Below are 23,627 nucleotides of genomic sequence, written 5' to 3'. Positions count from 1 at the left end.
ATTTTACAAAGTACATACTATATACACACAGTTTTCCATGCTTGTAAGAATCTTTTAGATATATATGAACATTATATTGAATGTACGATACAAGAATACGATAAATATTTTAAAAGCATGATCATTGGGTTACTGTTCTGACATTGCTGCAGATTTAACTTTTTAGGTACACGCTTAAAAATTGGTGAATAATGAATTAGGAAGGTCAATGTACACAAGTGATGCTAAAATTTTAGGAGTGCATAGAAAGTTTATTATTTTTACTGAGACTATTTTTCACACATGCTACCCCATGAAACCGTGTTTTGTTTACTCATTCATTAAAAGCTCATAAAACTCTTCAAATATCTATAAAATCAGGAGATCTCGTAGGAAAAAAATATTATTTCTCTACTAAACTCAATTTTTTGCCAATTCTTGCACAGCAGTATTAGAAGTATGACACTTTAAATAAGTGCGTTTATAAAATCTACATAACTAAATTGAAAGATTTCAGATTGAATTTTGTTTATATAGACTGAAAAATTTATTATTATTGGGAGAAAATATGAATAGCATACTTGGTCAAAGAAGGCAGTTCTTAAGCAGATTGACTTCAAAACACTTGAGTGTAGTATGGCAGATTTCAACTGGAGTACTCAATTTCAATTAAGAAGAAAGAACCCGAATTAATTTTGAGTTATTACATTAATACTGAAACTTACACAGGTATACTGGTATTTTGAGAGAGCAATATCGGTTTTTTACTTTTTAGAAATATCTTCTGTCATCCAAACTCACCAGTTATGAGCAATATAATCAACCAGTGGGACATTTCACAGAATAAAGTCTTTCTCAGTGATATTAAAAGCCAAATTTGACTCTTATATTCCATCAGACACATAACCATCCTCATCAGGTCATTGAAAGGAATGGTATGAGTCTCATTCAGGTATGAGACTTCTGAAACTAAGGAGAAAGCGTTGGAATCACTACAGCAAGAGAAAAATTAAATAAATGTATCAGATAATATGGTTAATGCTGAGTTCAGAATGAGTTTGAAATGCTCCATGACTGAAATTCAAGCGGTACCAATGTACTTTATGTCTATTTAGCCTTCTTTTTTCTCTCTTTCTGCAATAAATATTTCCAGTAGGAAGAACAGTTCATTTAGATGTAGAGATCCCATTACTAAATCTATATTTTCACTTTGTTTCTTATACTGTGTTCTCTTCTGCCTCATAAGCAGTAGGAACACTGTTTATGTGCTTACATGAATTTCCCCAGAGGTTGTTTATCCAATAATACATATAACATTTTAAAACCAACAGAGCTAGTACTTTATTTCCTCTGCCCAGAAAAATAGTTGTGCAATGTTCAGATGCCCTTTGTGCTCTTTTAATATTCCTTCCATCTTTTAGTAGATTTAGTACAATATAGAAAGCAAGAGGTGTGGCAGCATCTAATATATGCTTAGCTGTCTAATGACCCATTGTGATCATTAGTAGCATGTATTAATTAGAGCCTGGAGGCTACTGGATGTCTCTGCCCCCTATGAACTGATCGTTCATCAGGGTTTTGTTTGTTTGCTTGCTTGTTAGCTTGCTTCCTTGTTTTTAAAACATTTAAACTCGATTGAGCATAAGCCTCCAGAGAGGCTTAATTGCCTGTAACTTGCTCTCCTGAGTGTCACTCTATATATTTATTATCATAAAGTTGCTTATTTGTTATGACTTCTTTTACTAAGTTCATCTGTTAGAGAATTGGGCTATCATAGCAGCTTTCTCTCTTGCCTTAAGTGTTTTCTCTTTGCAGTTTTCTAACAGCTTTTCTCACCTAATGAGGCCTCCAAAGTGCTAAGAAAATATGTTGCAGAAAATCAACTTGCTATGCATCATCTCTGGAGCCTATTACAACTTTATGCCTTCATTACGCCAACACGGAGTTGTGGGCAATACCATTCCATTTTAGCTTATACATATTCATAGCAGGATGAAAGATATCCATTTAGAAATATGTTACTAAATTTTAATTAGTCAACAACATGTGGAAGTAGCAGGTCTACAGTATACTTTATTCATACTTAAAATCAATATCACAAATGAGTAATTCATTTTTTAAATGAACAGCAGTCGGATAAGTTTAACAGAGATGACCAGCTCTGTGGGTGATTTGGCATAAGTACTTAAACGTAATATATTTACCTAATCTTTGTTGACTGATATAACTCATGAATTAACAGTAATGATTTATAACTGCTACTTGATACAATTTATAAAGCACATTTCATTTATCTTGCTCATTTAGTAATTTGTTTTGAGATAGCCTATCTTCCTACATCCATTTTAATAAAAATATCTAAATTGCACTCCAAATCATGCATTGCTTTTACCACTGTTACTGGGTAAGTTTTTATAGCAAAAGACTTTGCATAAAATGTGTACAAAATTATCAGGTTATCTCATGCTCTGAGCATTAGATTACAACAGGAACATGACTTGGGAGTGATATTCAAGGGGTTCACCTTTCAAGATGCTGGCTTGAGTCCAGAACTGCCAGACACTGCATATGTGAAAGAGGCTGTTGGACTTCATGATCTTAGAGGTCTTTTCCACCCTAGATGCTCTATGGTTTACGATATTCCAGCAGTTAGAAACTCACCTGTTTATCTAGGAGTGAGGACCCCCTTTGAAGTCATAAACAGGCAGCTTGCTAATACCTTCTTTGTATCACATATTCCCTAATGCTTTGGCCATTATATTATAGGAAGTCTCAATCGTGTATGGAAAAGTAGTAAATATAATACTCAATCTTTTTTCCAAAAAATAATATGTTAACATTCATGTTCATCAGCTCCATATTGTAGTTTTTGGCCACTGGAAACATTCTCTATAATTGCTTTTATTTTAAATCTGATATCATTAAAATAATAAATAATATTTGTCCAAATTATTTGATAACATTTGTGGATGATTTTGTAACTGCAAAGCACTTTCAGTGATGGATTTAATATGAATATGAGACTATGTATTTTGAGAATTGTTTACTTTTTCTAAACATTCTGCTGAATTAACAGTTTTTTCTCCATGCTCTAGGACTCATCACTGCTTCTCCAGTCTACTCACAATGTGACAGTGAATGCTCGCAATTCTAATGGAGAAGTCACAGGCAGATTAAACGTGGGTAAGTCTTACTATCACTTTTAGAAATATTTTGATAAATACTTCTAAGGATCTTGTACAATAAAAAAAGTTAAACATGATTTTTTTTATTATTTAATTATTATTTTGGCCATATTTGAATAATCTGGTTACCACTTAATAAATAACAACAGTGACTTCATGACCAAAACGTACACATCACATGGTCAAAATTTCAGTGATGTGGAACATATGCAAGTGATTTGTCCACTCCATTCTGCTTGTGGATTCACATCGTGGGACTGGCTATTCACCTGTGCTGAGATCCAGCTCCCAACCTGCCTGATGAGAAGTTCTCAGGATGCCCTTTGGGAAGGGCTGAATGCAGAGCAGATCATTTAACACCATACTAATTTGTCCAACCTCATCCCTGCCCAGTTTGCAAAACTTGCTATTAAAATCTTGTCATACAGTAACCCAAAATCCTGATGAATGTTTTGACAGGCTGCGTCCAACCTGCATGACCTAGAACTGCTGATAGGAATGTTGTGCTGTAAATATGTGTGTGAATATTATGAACCAAGTGTAGACACTTGGGAGATGAGTGACCCCATCATTAAGCTCTTTTCCATAAAAGTGAAAAAGCTGCTCTGATTTCTGCCAGACTCAGTTCTATTACCATATTTTAGTATACTCACAATGCACTTAGGAAACAATGTCCCTGTGGAGATAATGCTCTTCAGTATTTCAATCCAAAAACACGATTTACCACTGGTAGGAAGAAGATCCATCACTTCTCATGGAGATATTTCTGCATGAAGAATTAAGAAGCAATGCATGGAAAAAATACAGGCACTGATACGTACTATAATTGAGGTCCTTAAGTAAGCAGTCTGAAATAGTCACCTGTAGCGTATAATTCTAATTAGCAAAGAGAGCTGCAGTGCTGAATGTAGCATACATGATGTATTTTACTGAAAATAAAGGTGTTTTTATTATTGTGCTGGCCACTGACTATGGATTGAACCTATGGAAAATGAAGCCTTGCAAAGAAAACAACTAATTTCAGACCTTTCTGTTTTCATTTCCTCTTTCTCCCTTCTCAGTCACCACAAAAGCTTCTTCTGAGAGCAATAAAAAACAACACAATGGAAAAAAACATGGATATATGCTTTCTTAAATACACAAAGAATTAAAACTAGTTGCTAAGTAGATATCCAGAGATACCTGAATCAAAGAAGGCTTACTAGCTGAATACCCCATAGGCTGGGAAGGGTCAATATGTTCATACTGGGATTGTGGTATTTAAAGGGGCGTCTTCTGTTGAACAGAAGCAGTCTTGGCCAGAGTGACTCATTTATAGCAAGTGCCATTTCTATTTAGTATTTTCTTTCTTTGCTGATAGTTTAATTCTGTTTTTCTGCTTTTTATTACTTGATCCTTCAGTCCACATTCTCAGTAATGCACGTCATGTTGTTTTCACTTACAATCTTCTGCCTCTTAACCTGTTCCCAAGGGAATGCCCAATAGTTGGTGCTGTCCAGACATGCTGTATCTGGCTTAGACAACAAGTATGAAAGAGTAGAGTTTAAGCTACAAGACATACATTTCAAATCTCTTAAAGAAAGTCTGACTATTAAAGCATCTCAGATTAAACAGTGAAGCAGGGAACTTCTGACATCACTTTGGCCTGCTCTTTTCAGAGCTGATACAGTATATATTTACGTTAGAGAGTAGAATAACAAACTGAACCAGAGAAAATCAAAGTATACCTAAAGAAAGTGCTGAAAATGTATTTACATATTACTTGAAATTTATTCATGTCAAAGTAATCTCTTTTTTACTAGCAATTCTATTTATCAAATTCATTAATAACTGGTCTTAAATGATTATAAGGGGGTAGTTGGTACCATTGTAAATACTGACATCAAATATTACTACTCTTAAATAATACTAATTTTAGACTGATAGAAAAGTGTTGGATGGCCAATAAAAAGTTAATACTGTAAAGAAATCTTAGTACCTAAAGATGTGGTCAAGCAGCAGTAACTTGGGCAAGCAACAGTCTGCCAGAGTAAATGACCACCTACAAGTAGCTTGATAATTTTGAGCTGTTCTTCATAGCAAGTCAAAATGTCTGTATATAAGTTGATGTTCCCTTAAGAGAATTCTGAAAAATAGTTGTGTAGCTAATTCAATTCATATGCACAAGCCTTTGCTAAGGAATCAATGCCTTTAACAATTGCCTGCACACTGAAATTGCCTCTTAATACTCCTTTCATTTTGTCAGTATGAACAGTTACCACAGAGAAGCAGTTTTATACATAAGCTTGAGAACATTCCAAAGATGACAATATAATCTAATATCACTCATAAAATCATAACAAAAATACCTTTTAACTTACAGAAGATTGTGATTCAGATGATCTACTCAATATTCTAAAGACTTATTAAATGTGATTTTAATAGTGTCTTCAATAGAAGTCACAAGAGTGATGTGAAATCTTGAAGAGTTTCTGTGGAATTCTTCACATGGAAATAACAGACATGTATTATCCTAGAATGAACAAGCTTTCTGTCATGAATTACTTCAAATGTGAGCAGCTTTTATCCTTAGAGCACTTGTTTGAAAGCTTTTACATTCTCCTAAATTTACCTGTGTGGCATACCTCTAGCAGAAATTATTTGGACATTGTGGCTCTTTATAAATGCTGCAGACTTTGCTGTGTTTTGGACTTTGTTCCATAATTACACTGCTTTCAGAAGCCTAAGTGAATGCAAATACTTTTGACAGCCTGTCAGAAAAATAATAATAATAAAAAAATAAAAAACAACTAAACACTGAGGTCCTTCATACAGAAAAACTGTCACCTGCTGACATTCATTAAAGCTTGTTGAATGGATCTGGAGACCAAGCAGTGGATGTGAGCCCAGTTACATGGTGGTCAGCTTTGGCAAAAGTGGGTTACCTCCACTGGTGCAGATTTTTTGGAATGCATCATGAAGGCTTTTGTTCATCACTGATGAAAATGCACAGCTAATGGTGGTCATTGTGTTGAAAACTAGTGTTTTGTAGCTGAGAGTCTGCTCTAATAGTGCACCCATGATTTATACCAAGAAACAGTGATGTCAGTATCTTCAGGCCATGAGTTCAGTTTAAATTATTAAAACTAGAGGGAATTGATTTAGATAACTATGTGATTAAGCTGTTATGCACTTTAAAACATGAAATCAGCACCACTGTGAAAGCATGTGAATATGGCAAAATTCAAAATGGTTTATACAGTCTGAAAACAGAATTAGAGTCAAAATTCTGCCTAGAGAGTCTTTACAGATACATCACATCAATCTAAGCCATTCCACCCTCTTCTTTCAGACAGGAACAACATTCTGAGGAAACAGATGTTTGTCAGTACCTAAGATATGTTTTCATTGGTGTTAATTGCCATCTGTAAACTACTACTCCCCAATGTCAAATCATTACTGTTTTTCTTATCAGCATTTTGATATTTCATTCTCAAGCAATGGTATTTTTTTTCATTAGAGACATAATAGGAAGAAAACAGTGTTAATGAAGCATGATGTGTGGAAGAGGAGTTTGATGGTGTTTTTATAGGGAAAACCCTGAAGCCAGTTTTATAAACTTGACTTAATTAATAACATTGTAAAATCATTTAGCTTTTCCTTCTTTACTTTTCCCAGAAGGCTTTCATTAAAAACTTAATTTTTGTCCAAATAAGTTCTTTCTTATCTTTAAGATAAAAGCCAGAACATATTTCTTGAAGATCTTTGTACTGCAGCAAGATTATTATTTGCACAACTTTAATTGCTGTCCAGCTGGGTTATAAGAAGGAAAGATACAACGTAGGAGTAATTAATAGAAAGATAAATTGCAAACTTCACTGAAGTATTTTTGAGGTGATTAATTCTTCCTATGATCAAGAACCTACATTATTTGTTCCAAGAGGATGAAAGTAGGGACTTTTACCTCCAGGGTATAATGCTTTTAGCTGCCAATGAATCTGATCATATCAAGGCATACATTCTAGCTTTATTTAAAAGGAAAGCTTAGTTGACTCAGATCAGGCAGAATTTAGAGAATAGCAGGTGGCTGCTAATTTTTTTCCTAATTTCCCATTTTAATTTGTGACAGATGTGTCTCTGTTCTATATTAAATACATACACTCTTAGACTTTTGTGAGACCATTGTGTATTTAAATGATTATAATTTTGGAAAATGTTAGAAGAAATCACGGAAAATACTAAGTGGTAATCAGTGTGCATTTAAATTAAAGCTAGCTAAGTATTTCTCCACAAATGCTTATTTATATAAATAGTGATTTAGTAATTACAACCAGTTTAATATCTAGGCTTGAATGATATTCCCTTCTAGAAAAAAGTTTGTTGGTCCCAAATGTGATAATCTCTATAATGAAATATGTGATGATCTTCAGGGTCAGCAAAGCTAACTTAAACCAACCTTTAAAATTATCTAAAAGTTAATCAATCAGGTGGTTGCTTAAATATGTAAGCATCACAGTTAAGGGGAAATTTAACCTGTTCAAAGGGATTTGAGTCCTGTGTTGTCCCTTCTTTTGTGTCTTGAAGAATTAAAAAAAAAAAAAAAGTGTGTAAGTCGAGATAATTTAGCTTTGTAAAGAAGTTAACATTTGGGAAATCGTGTTTTTGTGAAGTATTATATGGAAGAAGAACCAGATTGTGCATACCTAGCTCTTGTCAGAGAGCAATTACTCACCTGAGTAGCTTCCCTCCCTCCCTCCTTTATTTTCATGGGAATAAGAAATTCAAAATAGGTGAAGAAAATCAAATTATTAAATGCTTTGTATCTTTCTCCACTTCTGCTGTCTTCAGTAAACTTACAATCCCAAACAACATATTTTGCTTCACATCGTATAGTAAGCATTAACGTAAGTCACTGGGGGAGAATTTCAGGATAGTAGTTAATGCTAAATATGAGGAATTGGTACTTTCTTCCTTTAAAGTAATAAGAAGATTGAATTATTGGCACTGTTTAATGCTAGATGACTTCATAAAGGTTGACTTAAAATAGCTGAAATTTATTGTGACTAAAATCTTTTACGGAATTTCGATAATTAAGTATATCTGAAACGCTGGTATAAAGTGTAACAGTGCTTTCTTTTTAAAGGTGACTCAACTCTGGACAGCAGTTAGCAGCTAAAAAAAGGTTGCTAGAGCCCTTCTGCAGAAAAAGAGCCCCCATCCTAGTGAACTGTTGAACATGTATCTGCAGTGTACCCTTGTGGCAATGAGGTCTAATAGCATACTGGGCTGCGTTATCCCCCTCCTGAGATTACAGCTGGAATACTGTGTTTAACTTCACCTCCTTCAGCATGGCACAGCTATCAGCAAACTGGAGAGACTCCCACAGGGCATCACTGATATGGTCAGGGACTGGGAGCACATAAAAAATAAGAAGCTGAAGAAGGTGATGTTTACTTTAATCTGTAGAGAAGATGGCCTTCTAATTGTTACCTGCTGCTACTCAGGGAAGGGCTAGAGGCAAGATGGAGCCAGACTCTTCACACAGAAAAATGAACTGAACAATGGCAGGAGGCATAGCTGCAGTAAGACAAAGTATAACTGGACATAAGGGTGGGAAAACATCACTATTAAAATGGCTAAGCACTGGAGCAGGTTGCCCAGTGCTTAGGACAGCCTTTACTTGGAGATGTTAACATTCCTCCTGAGCACCCTGAGCTAACTCCGCTCTATGGTTCTGTCTTCATCTGGCACTCTGCAAGGGCTGAGGACACTTACAGACCCCAGGTCAGACCTAGCCCTAGTCTTAGGTACTCAGGGGCATCTATAATATGCTGAAGACTGGTCAGGGAATACCAAAGTACACATAATGGCACTAAACAGCTATGCTTTGGCAACTGAGTCATTCTCCTTAACTGGTCCTCTCACCTTGAGTCTTATGCCCAGATCCACCAGGCATACACATATAATAGTCTTAAAGAACAATATTGGGTTGATCTTACAAAAATTAACCCGCGGCTTCTTTTTTTTTAAAAAAGTATAATTGGAGGAAGAAAAAGTAATACAGTTATTCATTATGCAGAAGATAAAGTATTCTTTAATAGTATTAAAGGATAAATAACTTTATAGAATTAAAATATAATCTTTATCAGGAAAGTTAAAGGAATGACAACAGAAATGATGACATCATATATTTTTAATCAAGTCACTGTAATCTGTTCCTGCCATTGTTTCTACATGCAGTAATCAATTTTACAGTCACGTATTTCATGTTTTTATTTTTCTTTATATTTAAACAGAGCAATGAAAATGTTCAGATGTATGAAGACATTCAGTTACCTCATACTGAGAAGGAGAAATATTGCCACCTAAACCATGCTAGATTGGGTTGCAAGTTATATATGATTAGTGTTTGCATTGATCATTCAGAACCAGATTTTCAAAGATCTTTTCAAAGGCTTTTGTTCAACTGTAGGGAATAACAAGTGTAAGAAGTGCTAGCAGTAAGGTGTGCTTATATCTTTTGTAGGAGATGCTTCTAAGATTATAATAGATATATATACGGAGATAAAATGTATATATCCAACATGCTGCATGTACTCTGTAATAATGCATTTGTTCTAATAAGAGATCACCAGGCACTTCTATACTATTCCATATGAAAATTTGATTAATTTTATGGCTCTAAATGTAATGGCTTTGCATTTATTGGTACTTTATTACTTACAGAAGTAGAACTGAATCTGTAGGAGTATTACATTTTTAATGCACTTTTAATGAGATCTTATTTTAAATAAGGTGTTTTAATATAATAATCAACTAAAAAATTCAATTGCATAGCAGTACCCCAAAGCACTTGGGTTTTTTGGCTTATATTCAAAATTTTGATGATACTGGGTGGTAGCAGAAGAATGAAACACGCAAAGTAGGTGACAGCCATAAATTATCAAAGTTATATATGGTATGAGACAAAGAAAAGATCTGAAATTAGAAAAACTCAGTATTTGAAACCCTCTTCCATAAAATCTGAAGATGGTCTAGAAGTGCTTAATGCTAGACAGAACTAACTGGTTTTGAAGAACTTGCCTACATTCTGCCAATTTTGTTGATGTTAAGTCTTTGTGTGTATTAGCAGGCAGGCCTTGTTTTTGATAACAGATCCTTCTACATTTATATTGCACTGGAACTCAAAGGTTTGGAAGCAACAAAAGGGAAGTACTTCAAATGCTTTTATACCAAAATGGAATCACGAAGCATAAGACTTTCCTTCTTTGGAAAACCAGCCAGGGGAGTCAGGAGTGAGGAGAAGAAACAGAAAGGAAGACAGCTTAGCAGTGTGCCCATTTGCAGAGATTTATGGCAATGCACTACCGGAAAGACTGGAAGGTGCCTTAGAATAAAAACATTTATTAAAGGGCCATTAAGCCATTTTTCAACATTTGCACTGGCATCCTCAATGTCAAGAGATATGTGATGATGTGATGATCACTTGTGGTCTGCTTCAGAGCTGCTTGTGTTAAAGGAGAAAATGTAAAGTAACAGTGGGCAATTATTAGTCATCCTAAACAGCAAGGATAACCCATTCACCTGAAAATTCGTGTGGCACTTCTGGCAGAAATGGCAAAATAGTTGAACCGCTTTCTACAGCCTTATGCTCAGTCATGTAACAGTTTCAGCTGTAGCATAGCATTATTTTACTTACATGCAGGGTACATGCATACTAGGGTTTATATACTAGGGTGCTAAACAAAATACACTTAGAAAATCAGAGATTAATGTTTCAGATGTTGAATTAGGTTGCTGGTTTTGAGCTGAAAATTAATCCTTTGAGGATCACAATACAATTAGTGGTACTGCAATGTATCCAGTGCTACTTATGATTTAATAAATATATTTCCATTTCTTTAAAAATGGAAATTTTTTGGGGGGGGTTTGGAAATTTGTTAAAATTTGTTAAAGTTTGCAAGGAGCAGAAGAAAAATCTGTATGCAAATTCACCATAAGCAAGGCCATTGGTTGGTGTTTTTCAAACAGCCTCCACTCTAGAGTCTTTAGGAATGCATGCAGTGGAAGATGAATGTTTTCATTGCTTGTCACTCTTTCTTATTTATGTCTAGCTTTAAATATAATGTGTGTAGTTCACTATGCACCCATCTTAGATTCTAGGTAACTGCCCCTCTGCTTGCTTAAATTCAGTGTTTATATTCCTGTAGCTCGCTCAAAGGAAAAAAATTAAGAGCAACAGGCATCAAACAGAACAGACCAGGACACACAGTTTGCTGCAGAGGCAGATGGCATATCATAACTTTCTTTGTACAGCTAAACTGTCTTTCCTCCAGAGCTGGAGAACTTCATCTGTCCTGTCTGGGAAGAGCAGCACCCAGTCATACATTGTCTGGAGGTCTCTGTGTGGTACAGGTCTAGGCTGTGCCAAGGAACATAGAGTAACAGAAATTGGAGATGCACGTGTCTCCTCTGCCTTGGCTCTCTCTAATTTATTGGTATAGATATTATCTTGTTAGAACTTGGAGCTCATCTAAGATGAGCACTTATCTATAAATACCATTTTTCCTTGGTATCTCTTCTATCTGGTTCTATCTTGGTTTCTCTTCTATCTGAGTATATTTTTCTTCCTATATCTCATTATTTTGGAGTAGGACTCCTTCCATTTCTACTGTTAAAGGTATACTGCTTTGACTGGAATAATCAGATATTAACAGAGTAGAATAGAGAAGGGACCAAAAATATGATTAAGTGGTCTAATGTTAAGAACAATTAGTTGGGAGTAGAAAGACTGAATCTCAGCCTTGTTGCATTTACTGTTAGATCTGAGATCGGTGTATACATGGGCTAGATTAATTAAACTAATAAATACTTCAGCTCTGGTTGTATCAGTATGACGTTCTTTATGGACACCATGCCAGAAATTGGCATTAAATAGACAGGATGGCTGAGAAAGTCAGTCTGCACAACACATGTTTATGTTGGCTGTTCCTGTTTGCTTTGGTTAGATGAGAGAAAATGGAATTTGGGCCAAGTTTATTTGGGCAAAGGATTCGAGCAAAAGTTATATAGCATATGTATAGCATATCTGCATATACATGCAGAGTGAATTAGTCTACATTCCATAATAATCTAATTTTTAAAAAATGTCAATTTTCTAGCAATATGCAAGTGTACGAATTATATTATTCAATTCATTCTGTTTGAGGTAGTTCTTTCCTTTTCCTGCAAGGAGAGGCATGAAAAATCTTCTTTTGACAAGATTGCTTGTGAAATAGATTCAGCAAATTAGGAAATCAATAAGATAAATGTACTCATAGACAAGATCAGGTTAGGCCTGGTGCAAATCATGCCACACTTCCTCAGTTCTTTCAAATTTACTTTTTTCTTTCCCAAGTGATTTATAATCAGCGAAAACTTCTGAATCTACCAAGGTGTTGAGAAGGAAAGAGCAGAGATTCTGCTATTTAGGCCCAGCAATTTATTTTCGAAGCTGCTTCCCTTTGTACCAAGGAAATCAGTAGATGGCATTCCCCCTAAACATACAGGGTCTTAATCGTTATCAAGAACTTTTCTATGATCATGTACAAATAAATAAAAATGAAATATATATTAATGATATACATTTTTGAGTTGCATTTTAGAGATAATGCTCCATATCGTTTGCAAGCTTTCACAGTAATTGAGATACACTTATGTCATCTTCTAACTAGTATTTTAAAGATTTCACATACTATTAAAGTTCACAAATTAGAACTGAGCCCGTTGAAGGTCTTGGGCACCTAATTTACTCTAAAGTGCTTATGACCAAAATGTAAATCTTCAGGATCCTTACTCCCTTATAAATTCTTTTAAACAACAAATATTCTTGGATAACAACAACAACAACAAAAATGGTTTTAGGCATTCCAGACCTACCAAAAGACTTAGAATCCTGAAAATAAAAATATCTAACCTTCGCATGAGATAGAAATTAGCATTCGCATTTCTATCTCATCTACTGCATGATTTTTAGAACGAGCTCCAGTGATAACCAGGATGAGAAGACATGGTGGCAAGCACAACTTTTTTCCATTAGTTCTACAGCTGGCGATGGACCATGGAAGCTGGCCTCTTGGGTTTCATTCCTATGCAGGATATAAAGGCTCCAAATAATACCTTCCTTTCTATACCTCCAAATATACCTTTTTTAATAAAAGAGACAGAAAATCACTCCTAAATCAATTGTATCCTCAGCATACCTGAATCACCTGACCACTATCGTGTCAGATAGGAGAGGCTTAGATTTGTGTATCCCAAAGTCATGCTGTACAGTGTAATTGTGGTGTTGGATGAAAGGCAAGAAAGGAAAGACTGCCATTGCAATAGCATTTAAAGACAATAACAACCAGTTTTTTATTTGTTTGGATAAACAAAAGATCACGCTCAGTCTCATTACTGCTTCTGAACAGGAACAGAAATAATAAAACAACCACAGTTCTCTAGTAAAGCATTAATATGGAACCACCTTTGTTTCATTTACCTACCTGCCTGTGGGTAACACCTTTTCTCTGACTGAAGATATTTTCTGACCTCTTTTTGTAATTCCAGAAATGAAGGCATGTGCTTTGGAAGGAGCTTTAGAGAAGAGCATTATCTCCAATTTACATTCTGAACATAGAATTTGATGATGACTCTATTAAACAGATACTCAAACTTATGTGATGTGAATTTTTAATTGATCTAATTGTTTAAAATGAGAAAGGCTTATTAAGGCCTAAGTCTATACTTACTCACCAAGAAAAAACTGTAGAACAAAATGTTTTACTGGATTTAAGATCTTGTGATACGTAAAGACTCTTGCACACAAAATCCAACTGACAATACTCCAGCTTTTTGAAAATCCTCGAAGAACATGCCGGAATAATATTTGTTAGATATACAGAGCAAACTGGCAGCTGAGGGTCCTGCCCTTTTATTGGATTTTAAAGCATTTTAACTTCCCTAATCAAAAGAGATTACTTTGTTAATTATTTTCTATGTTAAAAAAAAAAAGCTGCTATACTCACACAGATCAAAGAGTCTTAGCAGCTTCAACACCAAGAATACAAATGGCTCAATGAGGCATTGTTTGTCTTGACCAATTTGAGAGGGATTTCCTAAATTTTGTCTTGAAACCCAACTTGATAACATGACTCCAGGCACAGTTTTGAACAACAGGTTAGAAATTGTGAATATATGTATTCAGTTTCGGTACTTCCAGGGCCACTATTGGAATGCTTCGTGATCATTAATTGTTAAATAAGTCACTAAATTAAGACCACAACATGGTTAGCAACTTATATAGGAAGTTGAAGAAAGCTGATGTAATATTTCATTATTTTACTGTTTTGCAGGTCCTAAAATGGTAGAATTCCACGGCCAGCAATTTCAGATCAACTCAAAGGATGGCAAGCCACTTTTACAGTGGATGAAAATGAGGTTGTCATTGGAACAGATAAACTTCGAGTCACAGGTTTGTAACAGCTTAAGAAATACCCAACTAATAACCATGAGAATAATGAATAATTTTAAAATGAGCCATTGTTAAAAAATACTGGGTTTAACTTATTAGAAATTACATATCTGAAAGTATTCTAACTTTTCCAATAATCAAAAGCTTTAAGGGAAAACTAATAATATGTGTATATAAGAATGCATATATGCCTACATATGTATTTTAATTTAAAGCCATGTTCAAGCACAGTTTGTGATTGAAACTGTACTTGAATATTTTTTCTAAATTATTTAATATTTTCAGAGCATACTTTTAAATGACGATGAAAAAATCTTGCACGTTTCAATTTGAAAAATCAGTTGTATTATTTCTTAAAATGTTTTAGACTCTGGCATTTTTATATGCTTTTTTCTTTCAAGGTGAAAGCCACTGTATTTCACCTCTATGTGTAGTATATATGTCTCACTATAGTATTTATAGTGTATTTATAATGTCATCTGTCAAAAGACAAGTTTGCTTTGGGCTATTTCTGCAAATCACTGAAGTACTCATTTACAAAGTACGATGTCAAAAGTGCCGCACAAAAAGCTGTTTCCTCTTATATGACCTGATAAAGTCAACCTTCATTTTCCAGGATTAAGGGTGCATTAAAACAAATGCATCAGTGTATGATTTCCCTTTATCTGGAAGACTCTGTCAAAGAAAATACTGAAATAATCCTGTAATAACTTGCTTTCAGTTACATTTTCAATATTTTTAACTTTATTGCAACTATCATTTTTGCTAATTATTGATCCTCTGAAATCTTGAGGTCTTAATTTTAATGGATCGATTCATATTATTTCACTGTGCAGAATCACAGATGTGATAGTAAGCACATGCTTCATGTTTCAAAGCAAAGGTTGAGTTATAATAAATGTGTTAATAAATTTTGTTTATGCCTGAAGGTTTTATCTTGGTGTTTTTTGTGTTTTTCTTTACTTTTTAACCTAATTGAAAATACAACTTTGTTTAACCAGGAAACCATATCAAATGATTATTGTTTGCCCAAGGGATGCTAAACTTTAATAGAAAAACATGTTTAACAAAGATATGAAAAACTGCATAATTGTTATCTGATTTAAAAAAGATCTCTCTCTGCTCAAAGTAAGTAAAATCATTTGTACATGGATAGAGATTGTTATGCTTAAACATGTATTCTGACTTATCAATATGAATCTTTCAAGGATAACTGTTTACTTTAGTAGATATTGCAGAAAGGCACATTGCTCCTTTCTTTTCTACACTGTAGTACAAGTCAAAAATAAATGCATTAAAGTCAGTGAGGTTATTTCAGTGTAAAATTAATATTAGTGAGCAGAGATTCATGCCTACTATGCTTCAAACTTATTTATTAAAATTGTGATTTAAATGATACTATTACCATGAATGATAAATTAGTAATACTTGGTGCACTGAGATAATTTTGTGAAAATTTTTTGACAGAGAGTAAGGTCAATTGGAAAGTGTATGCAGAAACAGACTATATCAGGCTTAAAATACACAAAGAACATTTTGCAGTTTTTTATATGCAATATGGGAGCTGTTTGATTTTACTTCTCAGGTGTTCAAGGCCAGGCTGAATGGGCTTTGAGCAACCTGGTCTAGTGGGAGCTGTCTCTGCCTATAGCAGGGGGTTAGAACTAGATGATCCTTTCAACCCAAACCATTCCGTGATTCTGTGATTCTATGATTTATGTAAATTGTGAAAAGGTCAGTAATAATTTATAAGAAAACGTGGCAGTTTTAAACTAAAATGCAATGTAGGAGAGAACCTATGTCAGTGATTTGTAGTATTTCAGGAAAAAACAAACGTCTAAGAAGAAGCATATCCTACCCAACACCTCAGGAAGTGTCATTTTCCAGCAGTTTGTTATGCTTGACCTCATGCTATTTCAGTCCAGTCATTTTCTGTTATATGTAGTAGAATGAAACTGTGGCAGTGTTTCTCCCATTTCTTCCAAGAGGACCAAATCTATGGGAAAAGTGATGATCAGCAAAGAATTTTTGATACCCCAGTGATGCAGATGTCCATGTTCAGACAATTGAACTGAACCCTCACTCAACATGTGATTTGGCTCACATCTGAAGGGGACACCTAGGCAGATATCTCTTCTGCTGATGAAGTACAGTTGTCTTCATAGAATCATAGAAGGACTGAGATTGGAAAGAACCTTAAATCCCACCCAATTCCAAGCCCCTCTCATCCAACCTTGAATGTCCTTGAATGTCTCCAGAGATGAGGCATCCACAACCTCTCCGGGTAGCCTGTACTGGTGTATCTCTGCTGAGTAATCTAATCTCCCCTCCTTTAGTCTAAATACACTCCTCCTTGTCTTATCACAATCTGACCATGTAAAAAGTCTGCCTTTCTTCTGTTTATTAGCTCCCTGTAGGAGGAAGGACACGATGAGGGCTTCTTTAGGAGGAGCTTGGTGGCTCATTTAGGTTGCTTTGATACAGTAGCCAAGTTTACATACTTAAACAAGCATCAGCAGTGTTTGAAACACCACAAGGTATGTGAGCCAGCACATGGTTCTGGGATGTATACATACCTACAAGAGACTTGCTTGCTTTGATAGTGATAACTGGAAGTTAGGAAAAATGTGCAAGGGTATTTCTATAGAAGAGAGAAAATCGGGTCAAGTAAATAACATTATTAACATTATATCAGCCATTTCAAAATGGTCTCAACTACTGCAATAAAGAATTTTTTAAAGGCAAATAGTAATTTATTTTTCATGGCTGTAGTAAGAGGTAGTATTTTGATGATGAGAATAATGGAACATAAGAAATTAATAGAATGCAGTTGCTTACCCTCCACTCTTTTTGAAGAAAAGCTGGCAATGAAGAGGTGATCAGTATCTTTACAGGGACTCATATTTTATCACAACCTACCACTTGTTCTTCTACTCTTTTGTGATCTCTTAGAGTATTTGCTGTGTACTGTCAGTGGTTTCCTAGTGGTATGTGGGAGGGGCTTTCAGTGTAAACAGCTAATACCAAAACATGATATGAAGATTCTTCTTAAATTTAAATGCTTCTGCTCAGAAGCTAAGCTAAGTATGTGACAAAAAAAAATTCTATTAGGCCTTAAATAGGCAGATAGACTTTGCCTGATGGCATGTGTGTGTTGAGGGGTAGGGGTGTTAATGAGACATGTTGGCTTCAGTCCTCTCATTAAGAAAATCTTGCTCTTATATTCTATAAAATACCAAATATTCATATTTAATATTCATATTCATATCTTAAAGCTTTATCTTTCCATTGTAAAAAATAAAGTAGTTATAAAGTACACAAGAAATCAATTCAGGTCATTTTCCAAAAAGTACTTCTGTGAGGTGATTTTCTTCAGTATGTGTGCCATACTTAATGCTGTTATTTAATGAAGACGTTTTCCTCACAGGAAGGCAAGGTCTTAATTTTTCTTAGAGGTGCATGCTCTAGAATATATAAATTTCTCTCTTACACATACAGTATCTTTATCTCCTGAATTCATCATTTTAAAAATCTGAATCCATGAATAAATGTTACATCACATTTGGCCCCATAGTAGCACATTCCTTCACTCGAGGTTCTGTTTGCGTTTAAGGCCCATCAGCCAATTTTAATCCATGTAATGCATTCCAGACTGATTTGTGTTGCTGTAATCTCTTAATCAAAATGTGATGTAGCATCAAATGGAAATTTATTACGCCCATACTTTTACCTTTATCAACCAAGCTTGTCATCTCATTTGCAATTTAAAGATATGGATGTATTTAATAATGTCATAACCAGTGCTTTTCTGAATACAAAAAAGGTGCAAGAAGTGCAGAAGATGATGTTTAATTAATCTGCTAGGGGACCTACATATTTCATACTCACTTTTCATACTCGGGTACCTCAGCTTCTTGACTTTCAGATGAATATATGAGAAAGTAAAACTGAATTTCTCATGTTTTTCCACAAAACCAATGATAGAAACATCCATACATTTAACCTTTAAATCCACTTTAATCAGTATCAAAACAACAGGTAGTTGGTGATGAGCTATAGCTATTGTGTGGAATTCTAAAGATGACAGATGAATTAAATGAAAAGCAGGCAGAATACAAAGTCTATCTATGCCGGTGATGTCTAATGTGGAAATGAAAATCACAAGTTATAGACACACTTATTTTCCTTTCGATATTGTTATTCATTGAGTGAGACAGGGTGCTTGAACAAGTTACCCAGAGTGGCTATAGAGTCTCCTACTCTGGAGATATATAAAATCCACCTGGATGCTTTCCTGTGCAGGTTCCTGTAGGAACCTGCTTTAGCAGGGACTTGAACTGGGTGATCTCCAAAGTTCCCTTCCAACCCCTACAATTCTGTCATTCTGTGGATTTGTCAGCAGTAGCAGATAATAGGGTGTGTTCATATAGATATACTGCTGAACTCCACTTACCTTTTTTAACTGATAATTACTTTGATGTTCTAGATACGTTATTTTATATTTCTGTGAATATCTATTATTATTATTTTTTCAAAATATTAATGGAAGTTATTAAATTCTTCCAACATCTTTATAATAATGCAATCTATGTGGTTTGTAGCAAGTGAGCTAGATTAAAATTTGGGATTTTTTTGCACATGTACATAACAGGAAAATCTATAAAAATACAATTGCAAGACTAGATATTTAATGGCACTGAAACAGTGTCACATGATTAGGTTCCATGGAGATGTTCCAATATGCACTGGCTTTCTGTCACTTTCAGAGAATTGTATCTACAGTAATGAGATGCTACAAAATACAGATAAAGTGCTGTTGTGGTTTAGTTGATTCTGTTGTCAAATGTGCCACTCTATTTGAGTGGCTTCACTAGAATAAAGATTCTAGCTTCACTAGAATAAAGATTCTCCAAGAAAGACAGCCTGGCAAGGGAGGAGCTGCATTTTTACTTGTGAAAGCAGCGGGAATTCATGGTGCTTTACTTCAGGATGGATGAGGAAGAAGCTGGGAACTTATGGGTCAGGATTAAAGGGCAGATCAAGTTGGGCGTCATTGTGGTGAGTGTGTACTACAGACAGCCTGTTTAAGAAGAAGCTGAGGTGGCCTTCTCCTGACAACTGAAGAAGCCAGTTGATGATAAGTCTTTCTCTCCGGAGTACCAGTGGTATCAAATGCCCAGCCTTTCCTATAGACCTTAAAACAAGATGGAAATTGACCTTTTATCCTGAAACTGCACAAACAACTTCACTTTATAACAAGGCTATTTGGATATCAAGAAACTGAAACAGAGTAAAATTCTACTATAGTAGATTAGCAAGGCATGAAGTTTCAAACTATGTAGTTTCATACAGTTAGTAATATAAGAAGCTACACAGCTCATCTAAGAATTGGAATTCACGTGTATCTCCATTATATACCACAAGGTACTATACAGTAGAGCTAAGCTGGTACAGAAAATCAACTGGAACAAAGTCAAACTGGAAGTTAACTGGAACACAGGAAGTTCCATGCTAGCACAAGGAAGAAATTCTTTACTGCCAGAGTGACAAAGCACTGGAACAGGCTGCCCTACATTTGTTTCAGTCAGGACTGCATTTCTGCTGTGGAACTGATAGTTTTGACAGTTCTCACATCCCACTGGTTTACACCATGGAGAAGGCAGGGAGCAAATAAAGTAAATTCCTTTTGGATGAAACCAAACTGAGAAATGGGCTCCAAGAATGCCTTTACTGCATCAAAATTTCAAATATATTTTAAGTCCACAGAATGAGACTAATGTTGGTCCAACGTGAAATCCCCCATGTCTTTGTAGTATGAGCAGTAAGTCTTTAAAACCAACTATATTACTCTATAAATACACCTTTTCCAGACCACATTATTTCAATATACCTAAATTCTGAGAAATGCAATTGGAAGACATTATGGTCAGGTTGTCTCTTCTAATAAATTATGCATCTGGAGATTATTTAAATTTACTGACAAAATGATTTTTTTGTGAGTACAGGTAGCATTGTGACAGTATATGTAATTTCATTGAAATTACAACTCATTCACGGAAATGCATGATGGAAATATGGGTGAGGAAGACCGTGAAATGCTTGCTTACTTAAGAATTGTCAGATGGGATGCAGTGGGAATGAAGGACAGAAAGGGATCATGATTTGTTCCCAAAAATACCACATTTGAGACAGTCTCTACTTATTGAAGAAAAATTTGAATTCATTGCCACCGCTAGCTGGGACATAAACAAAAAGTCAGAATTTTTGACAGGTCAGGATATCCCTTCAAAATATCATAGATCTTCCAAATGAACATTTTTTGTCAAACTTATTTAATTCCTTAGGGTTTTTTACACCATCTCTAATGTGTAAGGTTGTCACCTTGCTAACACTCATCAGCACAATTACAAGGAGAGGAGAATAATCAACTACACACAGAATAACTTAAAACCACCAAGAAGAAGCACAGCCAAGGCCTCCCAGTTTTCAGGAGGGTACTGAGATCCACATGATAAGGCTACACAGTGACCGCCTTTAAAGAAAGGATCTTAAGAACCATTCAAGACTCTGCACCCACTTCACCTGGGTTCTAGATGTCCTGACTTTGAGATGCATTTGCTTGCAGCAGCACAACACAAATAATCCTTTGGCTGACCTGCTTCATCCTACGTATGCATGTACCACCTGCATGTAGGTAATCACTATTTCTCCTGTGTTGAGCTGAAACTACTTTTATTTCAAGAGGTAAACAATCTGATACCATAGTCATTACCTTTTAAATACCATTGTTCATATACCAAAACTGGCAACAGGAGGAAATCCTTGATGAAACTACATTCCAGCTTTTTTGTGCTATAGTCTGAAATTAATGTGATTATTTAAGTCTGTAATATTTGCAAAGATTTTGTGGAGTTTTGCTTATCTCTATTAATTCTAAGTTGCATTGTAAAAATCCTATTTACTTTTTTTTTTTGTCGGAAGTAATAGAACATTTTTTTGTCTTCAGACTTATTAAACATCATTTTAATTCTTTACACCTGTACACTTTAACATTAATTCTGTATTCTGTAGTTCCAGCCAATACAGTAATAGCAAAACAGTATCTATATAATAATTATTTCATCAATTATTAATAGATAGTTTTGTATTTTCTTCTGTTCTCAAAGTAGCTATAATTCCCTGACACTATTTGTAATAGTTGAACTTTTACAGTAGGTGGATTTTTCCTTTCCAGGGCCTGAAGGAGCACTTTTTGAACACTCTGTAGAAACACCTCTCGTGAAGGCAGAAGCTTTTAAACAGCTAAGGTAAGAACTTAAGCATCAAAACAGAAGTTTAATAAGCATGTTTGCTATATGTGCTCACATTTTTCATATCAAGGGATTTTTAACAAAATGCATAGAACCACTACTAAATTCCATTTTATATGACAAATTGATGCTTTTCAAGAAAATATTACATTGATCTGCAATTTTGAAGCATAATATGAGATGATTTATTACCAGTGGTGAATATTTAAAGCTACATAATATACTGAATATGTTTTTTTCTGTATACCTTGATTTTACAATTTCAGAACACATAAATGACTTTCTCTTCATATTGAAATAAATGTTGCTTTTCGGAAGTCAGTCACAGACTTATGATGAATAAAAATTTCTAGAAATTTCTATCAGTCTCAGGAAACAGATTAGTAAGAAACATTTAGAAAGGTGCAAAACTGTATAATTAAAAAAACTATTTGGGGTGAGAAAATCTCTATAAAGTATCTTTTATGATTTAGCACTCCTTAATCCTGGGATGCATTTCTTTGTGCATTACTCTGTGTAATTTGGAGGATCTCAAATTAGTTTATAATATGTTGATTATGAGCTCAACTCAATCTACATTCAGTCCATGAAAATTTTCTATTTCACTTTATAAGTTGGTTCAAAGAAGAATCAAATGAAGAAATGTTCTTTATAGTTTTATTTCTGTCCTTTCTTACCCTGGCAGTCTACTACTTTCTGTCATGATTTCTCTTCTTAGTGTTCTTTCTCTAATAGGAATAACTATTAGAGAGTAGCAGAAGATGATTTAAGCTATCAAGAACACTGTCTCTATATCTTGTTGACTGAATTTTCAAATTGAGAATTGCAAATGAGAGGGAAAACTTATTAAGACACTTCTAATTTTCTTCTTGGTATACAACATTAATTTACAGTGAGATATCATGTGCTTGCATTTGAAGACAGAATGGGCTTGGGATGTTAATTTTTTTGCATGTTTTTCTCTACTTCTACTATAGTAGAATTTGGATGAGACAGAATTTGGCCAATATTTAGAGTTCTACATTATAATGAACATTGGTTTTAGAGAGAGTGGTCTGATTATGTTGTAAGTTTTTTAATTTCCTGTGATTGTCTGTTTTGATGAAGTATTTATGAGCACTTCTGACATGGAAATTTTTAATTACACAGTCAAGAAGCTCTCTATAAATTTAATTGGATACATATTGGTTATTTTATGTGGTTGTTACCTTGCTTCAAATACATTATCAATTAACAGTATCTCAATAGGCTTAAAGCTAATAGTTTTATTTGATAGCCATTGTGCTGTGTTACTTTTTAAGTATGAATTCTTCTCTGAATGCCATTTGAAAACAATTACACTGTTTTAAGCTATATTTAACAATGGCTCATGTGTTTTTCATGTATCATTTGAAACGAAACATTGAGATTAATTCAAAATATTCATAATGTTCTACTTCTTGGATGAGTTTGTTTGGCAGTTTATCTGTTTAATGATATTAACATGTCAACGATAAGCACATTTTGGTCTAGAGCGTTGCTATGTGTTGACAGGGCTTAACTCTAATAGTTAAAATCCCATTCAGTTCTGTGCTCAGTTGACTTAAAATAGTTGAAATACTGATTCTTCCAGAATTTAGAGTATATTTACAGTATATAACAAGAATTGTTATACTGTCAAGGAATCATAGAATAGCCAAG

The 23,627-nt window shown here is 34.6% G+C and overlaps 1 protein-coding gene across 1 annotated transcript in view; it reads left to right on the top strand.

Moving 5' to 3' along the window:
• Positions 1-23,627, top strand: part of SGCG (sarcoglycan gamma) — a 60,270-nt gene that overhangs the window by 18,678 nt on the left and 17,965 nt on the right. The window contains 4 exon segments of the mRNA XM_010728893.3: positions 3,075-3,162; positions 14,519-14,578; positions 14,581-14,637; positions 21,872-21,944. Of these exon segments, the coding sequence (XP_010727195.1) occupies positions 3,075-3,162; positions 14,519-14,578; positions 14,581-14,637; positions 21,872-21,944 (278 nt within the window).

Source organism: Meleagris gallopavo, chromosome 1 (genome assembly GCF_000146605.3).
Source record: "Meleagris gallopavo isolate NT-WF06-2002-E0010 breed Aviagen turkey brand Nicholas breeding stock chromosome 1, Turkey_5.1, whole genome shotgun sequence".
NCBI lineage: Eukaryota > Metazoa > Chordata > Aves > Galliformes > Phasianidae > Meleagris > Meleagris gallopavo.
This window is presented reverse-complemented; position numbering and strand designations above follow the sequence as displayed.